The sequence below is a fragment of the Lutjanus erythropterus genome, chromosome 19 (assembly GCF_056507025.1).
Source record: "Lutjanus erythropterus isolate fLutEry1 chromosome 19, fLutEry1.hap2, whole genome shotgun sequence".
Classification (NCBI taxonomy): domain Eukaryota; kingdom Metazoa; phylum Chordata; class Actinopteri; order Lutjaniformes; family Lutjanidae; genus Lutjanus; species Lutjanus erythropterus.
Genome location: NC_139335.1, coordinates 5,422,372 through 5,443,505, shown reverse-complemented (window position 1 = coordinate 5,443,505; position 21,134 = coordinate 5,422,372). Strand labels below are relative to the sequence as shown.

The following is a 21,134-nucleotide window of genomic DNA, read 5'->3' as shown; positions in this document are numbered from 1 at the left end:
CCCGCGATCCATCCACTAACCATCATTCAAATAAACACGAGTGCAAATAATGAATGAATAATATAAACACACTCTGTGTCAGGATGCTCTTTACGTGCAGGTGTTTGTTGAACAGGTAACAGGCTGCTGTTCTGACACTGATGCGAACTGTGAGACTTTATTAAAATTAATACAGAACACGTCACATATGTGCGGACTCAAACTCCATCAGGAGTCTGTACAGCTGTTCAAGCCGACAAACAGCTGATCCAGCTGTGATCAGCTGCCCCCGTCATCACAAACGGACGACGCTTCAGAGGAAATGACGTCTCATGACTCTTGAAACAGATTTCCTCGTTTCCTCTCTCCTCGCATCTCTCCGTGAGTCCTCGGTGGGAGGGATTAAGACGCAAGGAAAGGACTCAAGTGAGGGACGCACGGGTGCAATTTAAGAGACCTGGGACGTACGCTTGGTCAGCTGATTGCGGGTCGCAAAGCTTCTTGGCTAGTGTTGCTAGCCAGCTTAGTTAGCTTAGCCTAGCTGGATGTTTGTTTTTGTTAACGTTACTACCTAGGTAGCGTTTTAACGTAGCCCAAATCATTTAAAAAATCTTAACAATTTAACGCATTTCAAACTCTTCTACAACCGCCGCCCGCTCGTTTTTTTGCGGCCCGAAGTTGCCGTTTAGTGAGGCAGCAGTAATTATTGTGGCTGGGAGGGAAGGGTGAAGTTGCTCTCCGTGTATCTGCATTGCAGCCCGGTGCTGCTGATGGAATTCAAACACACAACAATGGCGACTCCCAGTCCTAACAACTCAACAACACCCAGCAGCCACAACAGCAGCAATAACGCAGGACCTGCAGCAAACCACCACCACCAGTCCCAGTCTCAGCACATTACCACCATGAGCAGCATGCAGGGTAAGTGGAGCTAACGTAGAAATATGTGCTTGTAGCTGGGAGCTCACATACATTCTGCTGCAGTGAAGGTTAATGTTAGCAGGGCTAGCCGTGGGAGGCTCAGGCTACTCCCAGGACTGAAAAATCATCCCCAAGGGAACGGACCAGTATCTTTACCGAGAGAAACGTACTGAATGTCAGTTACCCGGAAATTCGTTTTCTTAATTTTTACAAAACGCATTTAATGTCCTTGTTACCATTTTGACATTTTCTGTCCCCATTATAGTCTGCTCCCTATTGCTTGAGGAATATCTGCCAAACTCCATTCGAAAAATTGGCAATTATAGATTTTAACTATTGCTATGAATGTAGTAGAGACCAATTAACAAATCTTTCTTTTTTTAATTGTTAGACACTATAAAGATGCGCTATTCCGCATGGATTTAATCAGTGTGCCATCGTGCATTTGAATGACAGCTCCCTTGACATTCATGACACCTGTTATACCTAAATTGAGCGTCATCATTCTTCCATACAAATACAGCTGATTGCACTTCTTTGGAATGAGAGTTATGTCAGTGGTAAATATGCCGAATTTATCAAAACACCTTCATAAATAAGGCATTATGTATACTCACGTAATATAGGGTTTGTGTGGTTGGCAAGAAGCAAAACCATATTGAATTGATGAATCTGATTGTATAGTTTAATCTATGGAGTGAGCTGCTCCGTCCTTTTCAGGTAGAAATATCTCCACCAGTCTCTTCTCCATTAGCAGCACAGCTAAACCAAATGTTCATCATAATGCTGATTCCTTTTTTTGTACAAACACTGTCTCATTTTAACTTTCAGAGTCCAACACCTGCTGGAGATGTCAGAGTGAAACAGGTAGCTACATATTTCATTCACTTAATAATAGAGGAGGATAAGCAGTTTAATTAGAAATCCAATTAATGTTTTGATTCTAAATACAAGATGACGAGTTCTGGGAAGCAAAATCATTTCTCATTTCTGCTGACATACACTGCTACTCCTAGTAATAGTTTTTCAAGTCCCAAATAATAATAATGTGTAATATAGTTTGCATAGCTGGTAGTTGGTTGATTTATTTCTTGATTGCACTGATGCTGTGATGGTTTAATTAATCAGCAAAATTGGATTTGTAGCTGAAATGCATGTTAAAGGGATTGTTTGGATTTTATGAAGTAGGGTTGTAAGAGCGGTCAACATGCCCCCAGTTTGGAGAAGCAGAAGGAGCACCGGTGTGGAAGGTAAAAAAAAAAAAAAAAAAGTACTGCCACGGACAGGGTCAGCAGCAAAACATATTTTAGCCACCTGAAGAAGGGCCCACCTTTAAAAATCAGTATCAGTTTAAGCATATGCTATATTTATAACATTTTTACCACTTTACCTTGCTGGCAGACCAACAGGAAATCATTGCTATGTAAGCCAAATATAACTCTCCAAATCAACCAGACTCCTTTGGTAAAAACATGAATTTTCCCTTGCAGTAGTGTGGTCTACAGTTGCCTTGATCTGTTAGTTTGTATTGTTGTGTTTCTTCTGTGTTTTAAAGAGTTAGTTCAGGTGCACCAAAATCATGCAGTTAAACAAAAAATAATTACAAAAAACTAATGAATCGAGGCGATCAGTAGACTAGTAACTCCTGTGGCCTGCAAGGTTAAATTACTGCTTTTGCTAATGGAGTTTGGTGGCTTTTTTCCCCATAAGGAAAGGCTGTCTGACGGCAAGGTAAAGCAGTGAAAAGACCTAAATATAGTGCACTCTTAAGCTGATATAGATAATTTTTTTTGTTGTTGCTGACCCTGTCCACAGCAGTACATTGTTTAGCTTCCTACACCGGTGCTCCTGCTGCCTCTTCAAACTGGGGGCGCATCGACCAGCATCTCCTGCAGGTAACAGGCTTGCACCATATGGTAAAAAGAAAGATATTGTGACTAATTCATAATTAGAAGGACAGGAATGATCAGTTTAGCATCACTAATTTTTTTTCACTGAAAATAATATTAACATTAATTGGAAACTTCACCAAACAAACATGTTTTCTTACATCTGAAGAACAAGATTTATAGGCAAGGGCATCTCTGCAGAAGTACATTACTTAATTATAATGCTGTATTGTTGCATGTTCATTGCAGCTTCTGTAATTTGGATATTGCTCTTGGCCATATTTCCATTTTGACAATATTTTCAACAATTGTGCAGCCCTACTAAATAATACACTGACTGTAGATGAATATTTCATGCAAGCCAACTTCAAAAAATTCAAACTCTCCTTTTAAGTTTATACCCCTGCTACCCCTCTGTATAAAGAAGGAGATGCTACTGTAATTAATCATAACAGTAGTAATAATCCGGCCTTTAAATGCTTTGATTTAATAATCATAATGTGTCAGGTATCTGACATTTAGCCCTGTTGTTTAATCCTGTGTTTTCGTTCCCTGACCATATTTCACCTTTTACCTCAATGCTGCTAACTAATGATTCCTAACTCGTCACATGATGCTGACTGATGGTGAGCTGTCCCAAGAAAATGTTTATTCAGCTTTAATATGTTTTCCTTCCGAAACCATTTCATGATGGTAGCTCATACTCATTTGTAGATCCCTTATATTTTGGTTTTACCTGCAGGTTATTTTACCTCCTTCATTTGTTACACTGACTGACACATAACATACTTCACCAAACTCAAGTGCTTGTAGTTGTCTCATAAATGCGTGTGCATGCTAATGCATTACCCCCCCAGATGATGCATTTAACCTGCCATAGCTCTCCCCAGTATGTTTGACATGTTAGCAAAGCAAGGCCAATTTCTGTGATTATTTGTCAACCCCAAACCTGCAGGATTCCTGTCAGTCCTGGTGTGTTGGGTGAAATGGACACCTTTTTTTATAGCAGGGAGGGGAGGTAACACTGAGTCTAACTAACAAAATCAGTGTCCTGAAAAAGACTTAACAAGCTGAGACTGACGGTGAAATATGAAGAAAGTAAAAGCTGTCTTCTCACCTCTAGGGTTTCAGATAAACCTGTCTGGAGCTCCCCCAAGTAAGCCAAACCTCTTTTGCTTCAGCACCAACAGTTCTCATCCCTTTGTTTCCGCCTGACAGTCTGGTATGGGGGAGTCTGTCCTGCTGTTCTTAACTAATCCACGTAAAGACTTCTGATGGGTTCACGTAGGCTTGTGCCGGTACCTAACGGTTCAGTGTTTAGAACGACTTGCTCAGGTAACGGGACATGATCAAGCTGCAGCCTGTCAGACGCCAGAATTTTATTTGTTTTACAAAGAGGTTCAATATATCAGTACCAGCTACTTTAATTCAGAATATCTGTGCTATAGAGGTTGATCTTGCATTTACTTTTTTAATGCAGTTATTACAAGTTAATTAGTTCTTTATCTCAAGACAACAAGCTGTCATACAAAAGGCTGTTGTCCTCTTAAATTTTTTGCAACCATACGAGATTTTCACAGTACGGTAACCTTTATTATTCTTTATTTAATGGGGCACCCTGGTAATTCTGTTGGGAGTGCATGCACCCCACATGCTGAGGCTGTCAGTCCTCTGCAGCGGGCACAGGTTTGTTTCCAGCCTGCAGCCCCTTGCTGTATGTCGCTCCCCCAGTTTTTTCTCAGCCGAGGATGACGTCCTCAAATGACTTGTTTCATACACAACTCAAAGATATTCAGTTTATGTCATTGAGGAGTAAAGAAACCAGGATATATTCAACATTTAAGAGGCTGGAATCAGAGAATTTGGACATTTTTTTCTTTGAAGATTACTTAAACTGATTAATGGATTATCAGAATAGTTGGAGATTAATTTGATAATCGATTAATTGTTGCAACCTACCATTATGGTAAAATTTAATGTCACTGATAAGTAAATTTACCACATGGTATGATAACAATCAGTTAGTTTCATTACAGATGTTCTGATACCGTTTATTCCTACCCAATACTGATTCTGATATCTGAATACCACTTCCAGCCAATGCTAACCATCTACAGATGCGATGTGATGTAATTCACATCCATGCAGGCTCTAATTGTTGTAAGACCCAGCTTAAAAAAATGGCTTAAGGGACGCTGCTGGGAAGTAGCTGGGTTAATAATTACCTGGTATCAGATCTGTGCATGGACTCGTGCTCGCTGATACCCGATCCAGCATTTTAAGTTGTATCGGAGGCATTTCCGCTACTGGCATTAGAACCTACTGTACTTCAGTCAGGGTGTGACACGGGCAGAGATTGCTGAGATCGTTGACTCCATTAGTAACCAGAGACTCGAGACGTTTTTTCGAGAGGAAAACCAGCGTTCTTATCTCAAGTTAACAAAATAATTAATTCAGGATCTTGTGATAACTGCATTTAAAAAATAACTGCAAACGCAGCCATTCTCTTGCACTTTGTTTTTGTCATAGTGATTAAGCATCTCCTTGTAAAACGTGGTTGCAGGTAAGGTGTGTTTGTCCTCATCGGCACAAGCCTAAAATTCAGAGCTTCCATTGATATTTTGGCACAAGATCCTCTGAACTGATTTGGACCCTTTTGTCCGTCCTCAGTGTGATAGAAGAGTCTCACAACTGAAGAAAAACTGTGCTTTCATTAATTAAACTCCCAATTAAACACAGTAATGGAAGCTCTACCTCACTGGTTTTCAGTGTGTGACTAACAAGCAAAGAAAGTGTCTGTAGTGTTGTCACATTACCTGTGGGTTTTTTTTTTTTTTTGGCATGGGTGCACCTCAGCATAGCGCTTGCTTGTCGAGACAAGGTACACACACCCGAAAGTTGTCATTTCAAGCGCTGTTTTCCACTCAAGCCTATTGGAATTCAAGCGCACACGCATTCTTGTGGTATTTTGGGTGGAGCGAAGCGAGCGTGGAGCGCTTCCCTGCGATTGAAGGTGAAATCAAAGCAGTTGGCCTTGAGAAGCATGTCGTGTATTGGTGTTTTCTTTTCCCCTTATCTCATGTTTTGTGTGTGGGTCGGTGTGTCTGCACTGTGAATGGAGGTGTTTGGGATTTTAGCAGCATGCTGCATTTCTGTCTGCATCAAATAAAAGGTTTAGATCTGATTTGTTTGACTGTAAGTGCTCTGATGAACAGCTGAAAGTGTTGGGCTGCTGCTGAACACGGGACGAGGTCATTTTAAAGATGGGTCTGGGCAATATGGTGATAAATACACTGAGATTAGGGCGGGGCAGTATGTTGGTATTGTGATATGACACTAGATAGTAGAGCTGCAACAGTTAATCAATTATTACATTAATTGCCAACTATTTTCATTATCGATTAACCAGTTGGAGTTATGGTAAAAAGTTCAAAATCCCTGACTCCAGCTTCTCAACTGTAAATAATTTCTGGTTTCTTTACTCCTCTGTGACATTTTTCTCTATTTTCTGACATTTTATAGCTCAAATTACTAATCAGTTAATTGAGAAAATAATAGACGTATTAATCAACAAAGAAAATAAATGTTAGTTGCAGCTCTACTAGATAGTGTATTGTATCATGATATGACATAAGTGTTTTCATTTCCTGGTTTTAAAGGCTGCATTACAGCAAAGTGACATCATTTTCTGAACTGATCAGACTGTTTTAGCTGTTCCAGTATTTGCCTTTACCCACGTAGTCTTTATATTCATATTCTGTAAGATCATCACATTTGCACTGTTTGAGAAGTTACAAAATCTTATTTCAGAGAAAATATTAAAGACAGAATAGCCTTAATATTACAAGCCATATTGCCCAGACCTAACAGAGATGATAAACATGTTCAACTGTCATTAGGCCTGTGTTGCAAACCAGAAAGTAATCCTTGTGGGTAGTCTCACCCTGTCAAAGTACGTCCATTTAAAGTGCTTGTTTTTACCACAGATGGTTGTAAAAAGTGCCTGATAACATTATGGATTTTCTCGTCAAGCTCACCGGACTCCATTTACAGAAAGCAATGTGTAAACTCGACAGAAACAAAATAAAACTCGCCAAAACGGCTTTGGTTTGTCTTTCCGTTCCCTTCAATAATCACCAACAATCACCATCCCATCCAACTCCTCCAGTTAAGGGTTTATTTTCACCAAGCCAGAGCTGGTGATTGTTGGAGCAGTGAGAAGACGAACCAATGCAGTTTTGGTGAGTTTCACTGCCTTTCTGTCCAGTTTGAATAAAGTGTGTTTTTATGATAAAATTGCTGTTTCTGTACAGGGAGTCTGGTGGCTTCGGTGAGGGCGATAAATTGTCTGTTTGTGTTTAAATAAAAAGGTTCTTTAATACAAAGGTGTATCTCTGTAGGGATCATTTCTGTAATGGTGTCAGACTCTTAGAAAAGCCCGTCAAACACTCAGTGAACGTACTTTGCACGATTGCCTATAAAGATTACATTGCGTCCTTTTTTGAAGCTGCTGGCTGCAGCTGTCTCACTCAGTACTGAACTCATTTAAAAAAATGTTTTCCCCATTAGTCTCTTAGAGACAAAAAACATGGTAAGATAGGATCCAGGTTGAAAAATACCAAAGTTATTCTAAGTGTAAAGCTGAAATTGTATGTTTGGTATTTGGATTCATAATGTAAACAGACCTGACTGTAAATGGTACTAGCTCTTGTTTTGCAGAAAAAGCTTATTTTGAACAGTTGAACAGTACCCATTAATCCATGAAATGATGAGTGTTGTAAAATATACCAATAAATGTTAAAGATTATTCTACATTTTTTGTACCGTTAAAGGGAGAGTTCACTCCAAAATCAAGAAAACATATTTTTCCTCTTACCTGTCGTGCTGTTTATCCATCTAGGCTGTTTTTGGTGCGAGTTGCTGAGTTTTTGAGATACCGGCCAGAGAGATGTCTGCCTTCTCTCCAGTGTAATTGAACTAGATGTCACTCTTGCTTGTGGTGTACAAAGTGTCAAAAAACACGTTTGTAAAACTCAAAACCAGCGTGTCTTTCTAGAAGTTATAACCCAGTTATTCCAATAATCCACACAACCTGTTTTGAGCACTTTCACGTCAGAACTATTTCCGAACTTCTTTCTCTTGGTAGTAGAAATCTACTGGAACTACTTTCTTTCTATGAGAAAGAAAAGAAATTCCTCAATGAAACTGCTCTCAACAAGGTCTGTGGATTATCTTACGTCCGATATCTCCCAGACTCTGCAACTCACACCAAAGCAATCCAGATAGCTACAGCTAAGAGGAAAAATATGCACTTCTGATTCGGGGGTGAACTGTCCTGTGAAGAAATCCCATGAAAAGACCAACTCTTCTAATGTGTCTGTGTCTGTATTGTTTATTTTTTTTAAAAAAAGTGCCAGTAGTTTCCTAAAACAGCTGGCCACTGTAGTTTATTTTGATCAACCGTTACTTAAACAGCAGGAAATAGTTTGAAAAATTTGTTAGGGACTATTTTCAGTGGCAGAGGAATCCACATTTGGTGCTGCAGTGTGTATTTGGGGTGGCAGGAGCACTGAAGATATATCAGACGTTGATAGACACACAAGACTTGTTAGCAGATACATTCAGTTTTGGTCTTTTCATGGGATTTGCTGACAGATTTATCACAGGCTTATAGGTGAGTATGTTTTTGGAAACATGACAGTAAATCTGGAACGTATTTAGTAAAAACATCTGTATATGGTGATGCAGAAGCTGCCATCTCTTATCCCCTCATTCTATGGAAAGCATGACCTCCATGGGTTTGAGTAAATTTGGATGAATTTACTTGTCTCCTCGTTCCTTCTGTTATTTAATGGTTTGTGTTGTTTTAACTCACTTATCATTCTGACCTTTCATGTGGGATGAGTTTGCTTTTGGTGTTGCTCAATCCTCAACGTGGCATTGGTTCACGTGAGATCATTGAAACAGTGCTGCGTCTCTTCCCGCTCAGGTAAACGCAAAGCCCTGAAGCTGAACTTTGCCAACCCCCCAATCAAACCCACGACTAGATTCACACTGAACACGGCGGGGCCGCCCTTTCAAAACCCGCACATGTGAGTAAACCTGCAAAATAAATTCAGGTTTATTACATTTAGCTGGTGTCTGTGCTTCTGTGTTTCATTTAGTTGCCAGTGTGGTTTGGCTTGTGTCGCTTCAGTTTTTATTGTTTTAAAAGGTTTAGTTTCTCCTTACTTCCAGTATTTGTTTTAGTTTAGTTTTTTAGTTATAATGTGGGATGCAGAGGTGTAGTTCTGTTTGTTAAAGTACCAGAGCACACCTGCAGTGTGTGCATGTATGCATGTACATGCATTAATTGAGGTTCTGTACACTTTAAAGAAAATTCTGTTTTCTTGCACTGAAAAAATTGATTCTTCTCTTGGAGAAAGCAGCTGTCCAGGATGCCAGATCCTGTCCTGTTTGTCCCGAAAATGAACCCTTATCTCAATATTTAATTTAATTTAGTTTTTATTTTAGATTTTTCTCACAGAGCTTTAGTTTCTAGTTTAGAAACCTTGTTTAACACACACACACACACACCCCTGTGTTTTTTTTGGTCAGAGAGAGGCTGCGAACACACAGTATCGAGTCTTCGGGAAAGCTGAAGATCTCCCCGGAGCAGCACTGGGACTTCACGGCCGAGGATCTCAAAGACTTGGGCGAGATCGGCCGCGGGGCTTACGGCTCCGTCAATAAGATGGTGCACAAGCCGAGTAACCAGATCATGGCGGTGAAGGTGATTCACCTTTTTTGATATATGCAGACATCTACACGTCGGCTGAATATCCTTGAATATAATTATGTGTTTCCTCCGCAGAGAATTCGGTCAACGGTCGATGAAAAGGAGCAGAAGCAGCTGCTGATGGACTTAGACGTGGTGATGAGAAGTAGTGATTGTCCCTACATCGTGCAGTTTTATGGTGCTCTGTTCAGAGAGGTGAAATTAACTCACACATCAGCTTCTGATTGTTAAAGTGCTTTATTCTAATTCAGTCAGTGTTCTTTCTCATGACTGAATCTCTTGTGTTTCAGGGTGACTGTTGGATTTGTATGGAACTTATGGCTACCTCGTTAGACAAATTTTACAAATTTGTATATTGCTCATTAGACGAAGTGATTCCAGAAGAAATATTAGGAAAAATAACATTAGCTGTAAGTCTCTGCAGCGATCATCTCCCACTCTTCAAAAATAAAGAAGCGTAATTTTTGATTCCTGCAGCTAAACTTCTGACGCTCTGTGTTTTGCAGACTGTGAAGGCACTTAACCACTTAAAAGAAAACTTGAAAATAATACACAGAGGTAAGAAAATACCTGGCGCTTAAATGATCTGATCGTTCTCCTTCAGATGTCTTTCCGTCACAAGTTTCTCTTCCCTCTCCCTCAGACATTAAGCCGTCGAACATCCTCCTGGACAGGAACGGCAACATAAAGCTGTGTGACTTTGGCATCAGTGGTCAGCTGGTGGACTCCATCGCCAAAACCAGAGATGCAGGCTGCAGACCGTACATGGCAGTAAGTAACACCGAGCTTGATGAAAAACTGAGTTTTTAGGAGATGAGAAACAAGAGATGTCATGCTGAGATGAATCAAAAAGCGTCTGTGGTAGATAAAGGAACGGTTCATACTTTGTGCTTCCACCCAAACAAAAAAATCTTGCAGGATTTTAATGATTTTATTGTGGAACAGTGATCCATGGATCTCCAAAGGAAAAAGACTCTGTTGAATGTTCCTTTCTAGCAGCCTCAAAGAACCTGTTTACACCTGGCATTAAAATCTGCCTGATCAAATCACAAGAGGACATTTTGTTTTAGTTCATCAGTTCACATCTGGCATTACGTGCGTCTCTCCAGCTGTCTCAAGTGACTCGTGATTGAATCTCACTTCCCTGCTCTATATGCAAATAAACACGTACATGCTTCCTGTTCGCAAGGACCAAATGCGTTGTTTTAAAACATCGGCCTAACAGGAGTAGCCAACGCCCTGGAACAGACGCAGTGATTTCTATGGTTGAAAGTGAGTTCTTTCCCGCCCGTCTCCTCATCCTCAGACTCGGAAAGTGCTGCTGAAGCACAGGAGACATGCAACATACTTCCTTAACATAGTCAAGTCATAGTCAGAAGCATCTACGCCTTCTACAAGATTATTAATGATTTCCTGTGACTCTTCAACAGGCACTTAATCATTCGGTGAAGATTCAACTCTAATTAAGATGAAACAGGCATAGAAAAACAGTCACTCCAGCCCGGAATATACATTTCAAAGGAGGATGCCGAGGCTGCAGAGTTGTTGTCAGAGAAGCGAGTGTTTCAACATGTTTCCTTGATCTCTGATGACATATTTCGCAGATTTCTCTTTTAATATGTATGTGCAGAGTCCACAAGTAGACCCAAATAATTAAGAAATTGACACAGACAGCGTTTCATAATGTTTATGAAGTTCCTCTGAGCTCAACAACTCACAAATATTTTTTTTAAGGTAGTCTGGGGACTTTGTCTTTGCCTTCTTTCATAATTTAGTGTAATTGGTAAAATTAGTTGCAACTGTGTTCAAACAACATTTCAGACAGGAGTAGCTACAGTTGACACACTGTTTGCAACCGAACAAAAATGACTTAATGTACTTTATTGCATTTTATGCTGAATTTACAAGAAGGCACAACAGATCAAGAATTTTCACTTTCACTTTTCACCTTATGAGGCTGAAATTCAGAGGCCAAGTGTGTGTTTGTGTTCAGGCCGGTTGGCTCAAAGGGGTGGATGGGAACGACCAGTCGCAAAAAGACTCATCGCTTTCAAGTCGATTCACAGACTTACACAATATTTTGTGGAATGGTTGGCCATGAGCCAAATGACAACTGGCAAAAAAGGGGATGTACATGACGTCTAAACTGTGTCCTAAATGATGTCCATGTCCTTCAGTGTGGCCCAGGACACACAGGTGAAACACCTCTGAATGTGGTCTGAGTAATCAGATTTCTGTATGTCCTCAATGCATCTTGGGTCCATTCCAATCGTAGATTAAGACTCTTCTCACCTACTAACTGTTTAGTGGAGTATTAGGGGGCAGCCGAAGATCAGATCATGTTAGTATCAGGTGTAAACTGAGCCATAGAGTCCAAGCAAACTGTTACGCTGCCGTAATTCAGAAAAATATGTTGGGGATATCAGGGCCAGTGTCTGACTCGTCTGCTGACACTAGAACAGCAGTTGTGTTTTGATGTGTGTGTTGAGGGTAATTCCAGATGCATCACTGCTGCTGGTTAAAATGTTGCTGAGAAACGACACTGGATGACTCGGCTTTGACTCAGACCTCTCAGAGAAGAGACACTAGAGTTGTAGTTTGACCATAAATGGTGAATTTTTCTTTTGCATTCAGTGTTGTTTTTTTTTTTTTGAGCCTTACAGTTAAAATGTCTCCAGTCACTGATAAACACCCTCCTCTGTTGTTAACTGTTCAAAATGCAAAGAAAAAAAAAAGTCTTGAAATGTCAGCAGTGGTGAGCGTTTGATGTCTGAGCCGGAAAGCGAGTTTTTAAATCTCGTTAGTTGATTAGTGACGCCATAAACAACCTGCAGACACTGGATCATGTGTTTATGGTGCTTTTAGTGCTTTGGAACAGGACTAATCTTATTACACATTTTATTAACTGACCTGATGAGTTGCAGTGGAAAAGGAAACTATACTTGAAACAAATTTTGGCACATGGCATTTTTTTTTTTTATGATTAAAGGACTTCTTATGTAGTTTTGGGACTGCTAACAGGCATAGTTTTCAAAGACTGGTCAGAGTTGGAGCAGCAGATGTCCAGACTTTGAATCTCTAATAATATGAAAATGCAAAATTGTGCACCACTGTCTTGTCCAACTGCGCTGTGATTCTGCAGCTGCTGCTTTAAGGAGCGTCTGCTGTTTCTAATTTTTCCAAACTAGTTGTTTTATTTGATGAATGTGGAGAAAATGATGTTGCAGATGGTGGGCAAGTAATGTAATCAGTGTGATTTGTGTGTTCAAACACTGTGTAAAACCAGTAACACCAACTACCAGGCTCATCAGGTTTATTTTGTTCCTCTCCAAACCAACCAAACTCCATTGTAGAAATCAGTAATTTTACATTGCAGAACATGGGAGTTGCTGGACTGCCGCCGCCTTGATCTGTTTCTGTGTTTGTGTTTCTGTGTAACTTAAGTGTTTTGAAACAATATCTCAGATTGACCAAAGTCACACAATAACAGAAACAAACTAACAGATCGAGGCAGCGGGAGACCAGCAGCTCCTGTCCTCTGTGACGTAAAATGACTGATTTCGCCTATGGAGTTTGGTTGGTTTGGGAAGAGCAATATTTGGCTTATATAACAGCAGTTTGACATCAGAAAAGGTGTCTTGACAGCAAAGTAAAGTAGAAACATTATTCTAAATATAGCGTACATTATTGTGTACCTTTTTTAAGTGGCTAAAATCCCTTTTGTTGCTGACCCCGTCCATACCAGCTCATTGCTTAGCTTCTGTGCTGGTACTCCTCTTTGCGCCTCCAAAGTCTTACAACCCCATATCAAATAATCCACACTATCCCTTTAAATCTCCTTCAGAATTTACAGAGGTCGGCAAAAATCCTTATATTTTAGAAGATGAGCATTTTAGAATTTGTGCATATTTGCACAGTAAAATGATTATCACTATTTGTTCAGCTTGTTAAGGAGAGCATGTTTTGGGTGAGCAGCACCTGTGTGTGTGTGTGCGTGTGTGTCGCGTGTGTATATAACATGATTAAAGAGCACCGGATCTTTGGCAGTTCAAACAGGTGATCTCACCATGTCGTCATCACTCCCGGTTATTTTCTGTTGTGGGGTTACGTCAGCTGCGCTCACCTCCCCCTCCCCCTTCCTCCTCTCAGCACCCCCTGGTTCTCGCCACAGCAGTTTCCATTCTAAATTTGGTGTGGCACTATCACGACCCACCACACACACACACACACACGCTGCCCTGTGAAAGGCAGAGGCAGGGAGCTTCATTCATGACGGCGTTTGAACGAAGTTGCCTGGGAGCTTCCCGCGACTGTGAGCTCAGACAGCAGGAATCTCAGCTCCAGTTTCTGGTTTCCAACTGGCAGACGCTCCAGGTGTTCGATGACCGCGCTGCTGGTTACAGCAGGCGCAGTGACGTAGAAAAACGGACCTCGGTACAGCTGGGGAGACTGACTTATTGTTTGGATATGTGGCTGTGACAGAGTGTAGACAACATGCTCTGTACCTCAGGCGGCATTCAGGTGTTGGATGCATGTGGAGGTTTTACAGAACCTGAAGCTCTTATTCATGTCATGATGATGACAACCGCTGCTGTACCTGATTATACCTTCTAACATCTGTGGAGCTGCACACATTTCTCTATAGTGAGTTAAACAACAGACAGAAATACACAAATGCAACCAAAACCCTTCATGCACATCAGGGCTGGGCATGATATTATATTGATAATGTGATGAGGGATGTTCCTGGCAATTAATTTCACCATTGATTAGATGAAAGTTTTGATTTAAAGTAAGAAAAATATGAAGCACAAAATACAACAACAGGGACCCTGGACTGTTGAGCGTCTGAAGTCGTATATCAAGCAAGAATGAGAGAATTTTGGTGGTCGCAAACTTTTAGCGAGGAAACAGTTCATGAACATTGAGTTCACATTGGATGTTGGATGAAGAATTTTTAAAAATTTAGTGTAAATGTAACGCTGTTTAGGGCTTCAAATAATAGTTTTGATTTAACCATTAATAATTTTTTCTTATAACTGTCATTGAGTCACTCAGTTAAACAATTTAGAAAACCAAATTTAATTCAGTTTATGATGATAAGAGACAGAAAAGAATCAATTCCTCGTACCGGAGAAGCTGGAACTTAAAAATGTTTGACACTTTTATACGTCGGATTACTTAAAAGAGTTAATTGATTATTAAAATAGTTCTCTAATCGTTTCCTCTCTAATCCTGTGTATATTTTACACAGGAGACTAAACACTTCCAGTCTTGGCAGATGTGAGCGGCTCTCTGCAGCACTGTGCTCCATAAAACCCATCAGTGCTGCAGCACAGACTGTCCCGCTCTGCTGGGTGACATCAGCATCTAAATCAGGCCTGTAAATGGGCCAACGAGGTGCTTCCTTCTCTCCGCACAGCAGCAGCAGCAGGAGGTTTCTGCAGCGTTTGTTCGACACACCTCATTACCGCGTCGGTTCTGTGGTTTGTGACGAGCTGCAGAGGAGGCTGCTGGCCTCGTGCAGGAAGACCTATATGAACAGATTTCCTAGCATCCATGATTTTTTTTTTATTATTTTGTTTGAATGCATTGATTTCTGGGATTCACCCATGTTTTCTTATTTTTGTTCTTCTCCTATAGGAACAACTTTACAAGTGGTAGAGAGGACAAGATAAATAAAAGAAAATCTCCCAGTCCACAAATTGATTGTCCAATGCAAGGAAAAGAATTCAAAGATATTAACATATTTATAATTATTTACAATATTTATAATTTAAACATTTACAGACCATTTGAACCTGAAAACAGTTTAAAATACAGAATATTTTTACTGTTTCAAAGATTTACTGCTTTTATCTATTCGATATTATCTTAAATTCAGTATTGTAGGGTTTTTAGACTCTTGGTAGGACAAAACAAACAGAAAACTGACATAATATAATCAGACCAGTCAAAAATATAACCGTTAGTTAAATATTTAAAATAAAACTTTAGAAGAAATGTAAATCTTTGGTTAAAAAATAGTATAAAGCTTTTAATTTCTTTACTTAAGTTTCATTTTCAACTTCTTAACTCACCCACTCCAGTAACTGGGCGTCTCTCAGCTGATACTTCCTTTTACAATGTTGTAAATATTTTGTTATTTTCTGGGTATTTTCCAGTAACTCCAGTACTGACACTCTAGAAAATCTCATGTTAACTTTGTTTAAGTTTATTTAATAGTATGTTGATTTCACTGCTGCTGAAGTTCCTCTTCTTTCTTCGTGTTTCCTCGTGTTTTTCCTTTGCAATCAATCGTCCACATGCCTCAAATTTATGATTAAGTGGGATTTATCATTCAGCACACCTGGTTAAGGATTTGGCATCTCTTGTTTCCCTCTTAACAGAAAAAATAAGAGAAATTTAAGAGACTGTTTCTGCGTGAGGCCCAGGCTGTGAGTGACAGAATTGGCAGAGGTTGTCTTGTAAGGCATGCAGAACCACGCTGCCGCCCTGACAGGCAGGAATGAGGGAACATCCTACTTATGCGTGAGCAGCAGAGCTGATGGCATCTGGCTGTGCAGGTGAAAACATGCCCAGAGGTGATGAGTAAGTTCGGTTTTCTCTGGGGCCAGTTTGTGTTGCAGTTTTTGGATTTATTTTTCATGAACACCTGTTTCTTTCTCCTCACAAAAAAAAAACCCAAAAACATTTGAAGTACCAGCTGGGGCTTGAATATTGAATAAAACACCAGCTAAAATCTCGTTGATGATAAGAACCTTTGTGTTGTCAAAGTGCAGGGATGAGAACCGGTTCCACATTCTTAGATCCATTGGAATCTTATACCTCTGAGCTTATCGGTTCCTTTTTTTTGAGGACAGCGTGTCTTTCTGACAGTTGCGCATTGCAAAACAATGCCATCAAAAGAAAATTGATCAGGGAATCAGTAAAGAATCTGAATCAGTGATGGCATTGATGTCAAATTAAATCCCACCCAGGTGTCCACGTCTCCTCGTGATGTGCAGATGAATGGATCTAACTTGTTTTATGTTTAGAAAAGATTTGAAGCTTTGGGGCTTTAAGTTTAAAACACACACACACACACACACACACACACACACACACACACACACACACACACACACACACACACACACACACTGACATCTGGTGGTTTGTAAAAGTCACTGCAGCCGAAAACACTACAACACCTCTCTTATTTTAAAGCTTCAATCTCATATTTTCAGAGGATGTCTTTATTAAATCTATAATACGTTTGGTTTTTAAATCATTAATTTGAGTTGCTGCAGTGGTTATTGCAACATTAGTATCATTAGTAAATGCATTGTCCAATGAACCTTTGAGTTTAACTTCATGATCAATATTAATGTGACATTTTAGATGAGTCACTATCTTTTATTACCTTGGTAAATGGTCATAAACATTTCTTTCTTTCTCATGTACGTTGCCATATTTTTCGGTTATTCCCCTCTTTTTATCCCATAAATGTTAGCTTTATTCCCTCAGATAGTTTGGCTGCTAAAATGTTAAACTGAAGCACCAACTATGTTTATCAAGTCAAGACATGTAGAACTTAATTTATACCCAGACAGGCAATTTGTTGACCAGCAGTAAAAAACAGTAAAGACATTAAATGTCCCTGGGTGCTGAACAGTAGCTGCCCACTGCTCCTAATAATGAATTTGACTGTGTAATCGTACTTTGTATGATTTTATGATCACAATACAGCTGTCCTTTACCTTTACAATCAAACACACAACATATAAGTAAAAAAAACATGCATTACATAAGAACTTTTTCTTTAAGTGCTGTTAAAATAACAAATATTTACCAGGTGTGGTTACCTGGTTGAGCTAATATTAGCTTTTGATAATGGAGTTTTGCAGTGAAATGGCAGAAGGTATGAAAGAGTTTTTATATTTGCTGGTTTTTGAAGCAGGAGCTTTTCTCTAACAACTTTTTTGTTATGCAAATCAGACCTTTCTGTTGAGAACCTGTGATGCTGCTTCAGACCGTGATCACCTCTGTTAAGCTTCTGATTCAAAACTGCATCAGTGCTTTCTGTATTTTGTGTAAGCCAGGCATTTTATCTGTTTCTCATGATGGGAATATGAGTTTACAAACAGATTTCCTTTTTACCTGCCATGATAATGATTTACATGCATCACCTGAGCTCCAAGTTACTTTTTGTACATGATGACATGAATCCAAACATGTTGATTTAAAGCAGAGGTGCCCAGATTATTTCCAGTGATGGCCAAAAATTGATCTGAATTTGGTAGAGATTGTTGTCTTTGTCAATTTAAAGATGCCTTTCTAACAGAAAGTGTATGCAACTCAAAGTGCTTTGAATCGAGTCAAACAGCTGTAGATTTGACTTCATCTTGAAAAATTCAGCTTGACAGAAATATAAAGTTTAGCATCTTCGTGACAACACTGAATAACAAGTCAGTACTGGATATTAAGTTTATATTGAGCAGCATTTTAAGTTACACATCTTTTCAAAATGCCCCCAGGCTGCACATGACATGCTTCGTACAGTTATTTATCACTGCAGTATCAGCGGAAAGTAAGTTAGACAAGACATTTTGATAGAACTGAATTGGGAGGTTTCACAGCCCTGTGCTGCAGGCTGCAGTAAAATTCAGATTATGTAGTTTTTAGCTGCACAGAATTTATGTTTTGTTGGCATTATGGTAAGGTTTTTACAGCACTCACTTAAAATAAAGAGCATAAAAACATGAGCTTGTCAAATTATGGGCCAAAACAAAGGGAGCGGACCCCAGATTAAGAGGCTCTGATTTAATGTGTCTTATTTTTTTTGTGCCAAGCTCCTTTCAGTGGTCGTAATTCCTAAAACCTCTCTCTGTCTTGCAGACACAGTTTTTCGGGCTACGTGAAACACTATAGAGTTTCTTTCTGTGAAATCCAAACCGACTCTTTAATCTGTTTCCTGTTTGATTTCCAGCCAGAGCGAATAGACCCCAGCGCGTCCAGGCAAGGCTACGATGTCCGCTCAGATGTCTGGAGTCTGGGAATCACACTGGTGAGTCTTAACTTGCTGTAAGGTGTGTCACTGAGATTTTAATGGATCCTTATGACATTACAAATGAAAATAATACAGGTATCTCAAATAAAGTCATAATTGTTCCGTATTTCTGACGGGTTTTTCTGAAGTTACTTCTCACCTGATTTATAGTTTAAGGTCATCCGTTTGCCCTCATCGTGTTCTGTGTGTGTCGTGTATTTCAGTACGAGTTGGCCACGGGACGGTTTCCCTACCCAAAGTGGAACAGTGTGTTTGACCAGCTGACCCAGGTGGTGAGGGGAGACCCGCCACAACTCAGCAACTCGGAGGAGAGGCGCTTCTCTCCCAAATTCATCTCCTTTGTCAACGTGTGGTAAGAAAACCCTGCGATGAACGAATTCTGCAGCAATGTGCCACAGTTGTGTAAAAATAAATAAATAAATGAATAAATAAGGAAAACATGCAGCTGCTGTTTGATCGTTTGTCTCCCACTGGTGGACAAATAGCTGAACTGCATCCTTCTCCTTTTAACACTTTGTCTTTTTCATCCTTTCTCAAGCCTTACAAAGGATGAGTCGAAAAGGCCAAAGTACAAAGAGCTACTGGTGAGTTCATCATGACATTTACCGGCCTAAAATACCAACTGAAGGCATTAAAGGGATAGTTTGGATTTTTTGAAGTGAGGCTGCAGGCACTTAGTCAGTTTATTACCTACAGTTGATTCAGTCTGCAGCTAAATGTGTTTTAATCATCTAAAAAAAATCTAAATCATTTTACACCACTTCAAAAAAAAAAAAAATCCAAACTATCCCTTTTAAATGCAGTCATTGGACGTTTTATTATTTTTGTCTTATTTTGTCTGAATTCTCTTTCTCCACTCCAGAAAGATCCGTTCATCCAGATGTACGAGGAGCGCTCGGTCGATGTAGCTGGTTACGTCTGCAGGCTCCTGGATCAGATGCCGGCGTCCCCCAGCTCACCCATGTATATGGACTAATGACAGGACAAGACAGTAACACATCAATAAATATACACCCGTCTGCAAACAGTAAAGACATAAAAGAAAAAAAAAGACGACAAAGTAAATAACAAATCCTCGTGTAAATTTGCTTGGTCCCCTTATTGCAGTGTTAAAAGAGAATTGTAAAGCCTAAAAAAAAAGAAAACACCATCTGCAATAAAAGTGGTGTTCATTTCAGTCATGTCTGTATAATATATCAACGTTAAACACTTCTGTTTCTCTCTTGTGCACAAACACACACAGACGCACAGTCATGTAAGTATAATAGCAGCTCAATCAGTCAATCATGGTCTTGACTCATCCTGATGAGGACACATCTCAGTGGTTAGTTACAGTGATTTAAGATAAAAAAAACAACAACCTGGAACTTGTATTTATAGAACCAAAATCATGTGGAGTATTTGATTTGGAGATTCTTCAGCATACTGGAATCATGCTCTTATTGTGAATTGTCCCACCTCTTCCATGTACGTAAATGAAAGCATTGTGTTTGGTATCTTAATGGAACTTTGCTTCTCTGGGTTATAAAAAAAAAAAAAGCAGTTTAAAAGTGTTGGTGGTCAGAATCATGTTAGACCTGCAGTCCAGTCAGTGCTGAGAGGCTGCTGTCCTCACTGTGCAGTGGACTATATGCTGATATATGAATAAAGAAAGTGAAAGAGATGTGTGTTGTGACTCTTTTCTGAATGTGACAACTTTTGTGCAAAGTCTTGAAAGTTTTCTCAGTTTTAACCACAGTCTTTTTAAGGTTAGGCACAGGTTGAATATGCTCCTTGAAAAACTCATGATTTTCAACATGATGTGTTCTTTCATATCACTCATGAACCAAAAGTTTTCTGATATTTGAAATAAAATGCTCTGATTGTCATGTTTGTCAGAGATGAGTCCTCAGTTGATCCCTCACTCCGGAAATTAGTGAGAATTAAATCATGATGAGCAAAGTTAACATGAACAGCTGGTTGATTAAACTACATAATAACATGCATTGATTGCTGTGAGTGTAAAGGAATATGCATTTGCATAGTAACAATTGAGGGTGATGATAAAGGCTTTGAGAGTCTGGAAATGTTCTCTCAGTGAGATGAGGTGTTTGTTACACTAGAATTTGATGAGCATTAAATAATAAATAGCAAAACCTGCAAAGTTAATATGAACAGCTGGTAAAATAAACAATGTGACTATATGTTGTAGAAGTAAAGGAAAGAAAAGGAAGTTGCAACTGCATTTATAACAATTTATTGTGATGATAAAGGCTTTAAGAGTGGAAAGTTTTGTTTTATTAAATTAAATTTTTACTGTTAAAGGTCTAGTGTGTAAGATTTATGGTGATTTATTGGCAAAATATTTCAGTAATGGCATATAATATTTATAAGCGTGTAATTACCTGACAGTAAAAATCATGTTTTCAGTACCTTAGAACCTCAGTTTTGCAGCTGTCATAGATGTGGTGTTTGCAGTCTGCAAGTTCAGCCCTAAATACCACCAAATCCTATTCTTCCTATTCATTACTCTTTT

General features: G+C 39.4%; 1 protein-coding gene across 5 annotated transcripts; it reads left to right on the top strand.

Annotated features, from left to right (window-relative positions):
* The first annotated feature begins 188 nt into the window (after nt 1-188).
* Nucleotides 189-20,282, top strand: map2k4a (mitogen-activated protein kinase kinase 4a). Of its 5 annotated transcripts, XM_084743495.1 has the most exons (13): nt 189-900; nt 1,732-1,767; nt 3,913-3,945; nt 8,779-8,881; nt 9,387-9,561; nt 9,643-9,762; nt 9,858-9,977; nt 10,074-10,125; nt 10,211-10,338; nt 18,539-18,616; nt 18,823-18,971; nt 19,158-19,203; nt 19,482-20,282. In XM_084743495.1, the coding sequence occupies exons 1-13, from the start codon at nt 750-752 to the stop codon at nt 19,593-19,595; spliced, it is 1,305 nt and encodes a 434-aa protein (XP_084599621.1). In that variant the 5' UTR covers nt 189-749; the 3' UTR covers nt 19,596-20,282. The 5 variants fall into 5 exon arrangements, with proteins under 5 accessions (XP_084599621.1, XP_084599624.1, XP_084599625.1 ...); XM_084743498.1 differs by lacking the exon at nt 3,913-3,945 and having other exon boundaries at nt 190-900; nt 8,791-8,881; XM_084743497.1 differs by lacking the exon at nt 3,913-3,945 and having other exon boundaries at nt 193-900.
* Nucleotides 20,283-21,134: the final 852 nt, after the last annotated feature.

Coding starts and splice junctions, on each gene's coding strand:
- map2k4a (XM_084743495.1), top strand. CDS start 750: ATGGAATTCAAACACACAACAATGGCGACTCCCAGTCCTAACAACTCA. Junction 9,763..9,857: donor ATGGTGCTCTGTTCAGAGAG/GTGAAATTAACT, acceptor CTTGTGTTTCAG/GGTGACTGTTGGATTTGTAT. Junction 18,972..19,157: donor ATCTCCTTTGTCAACGTGTG/GTAAGAAAACCC, acceptor TCCTTTCTCAAG/CCTTACAAAGGATGAGTCGA.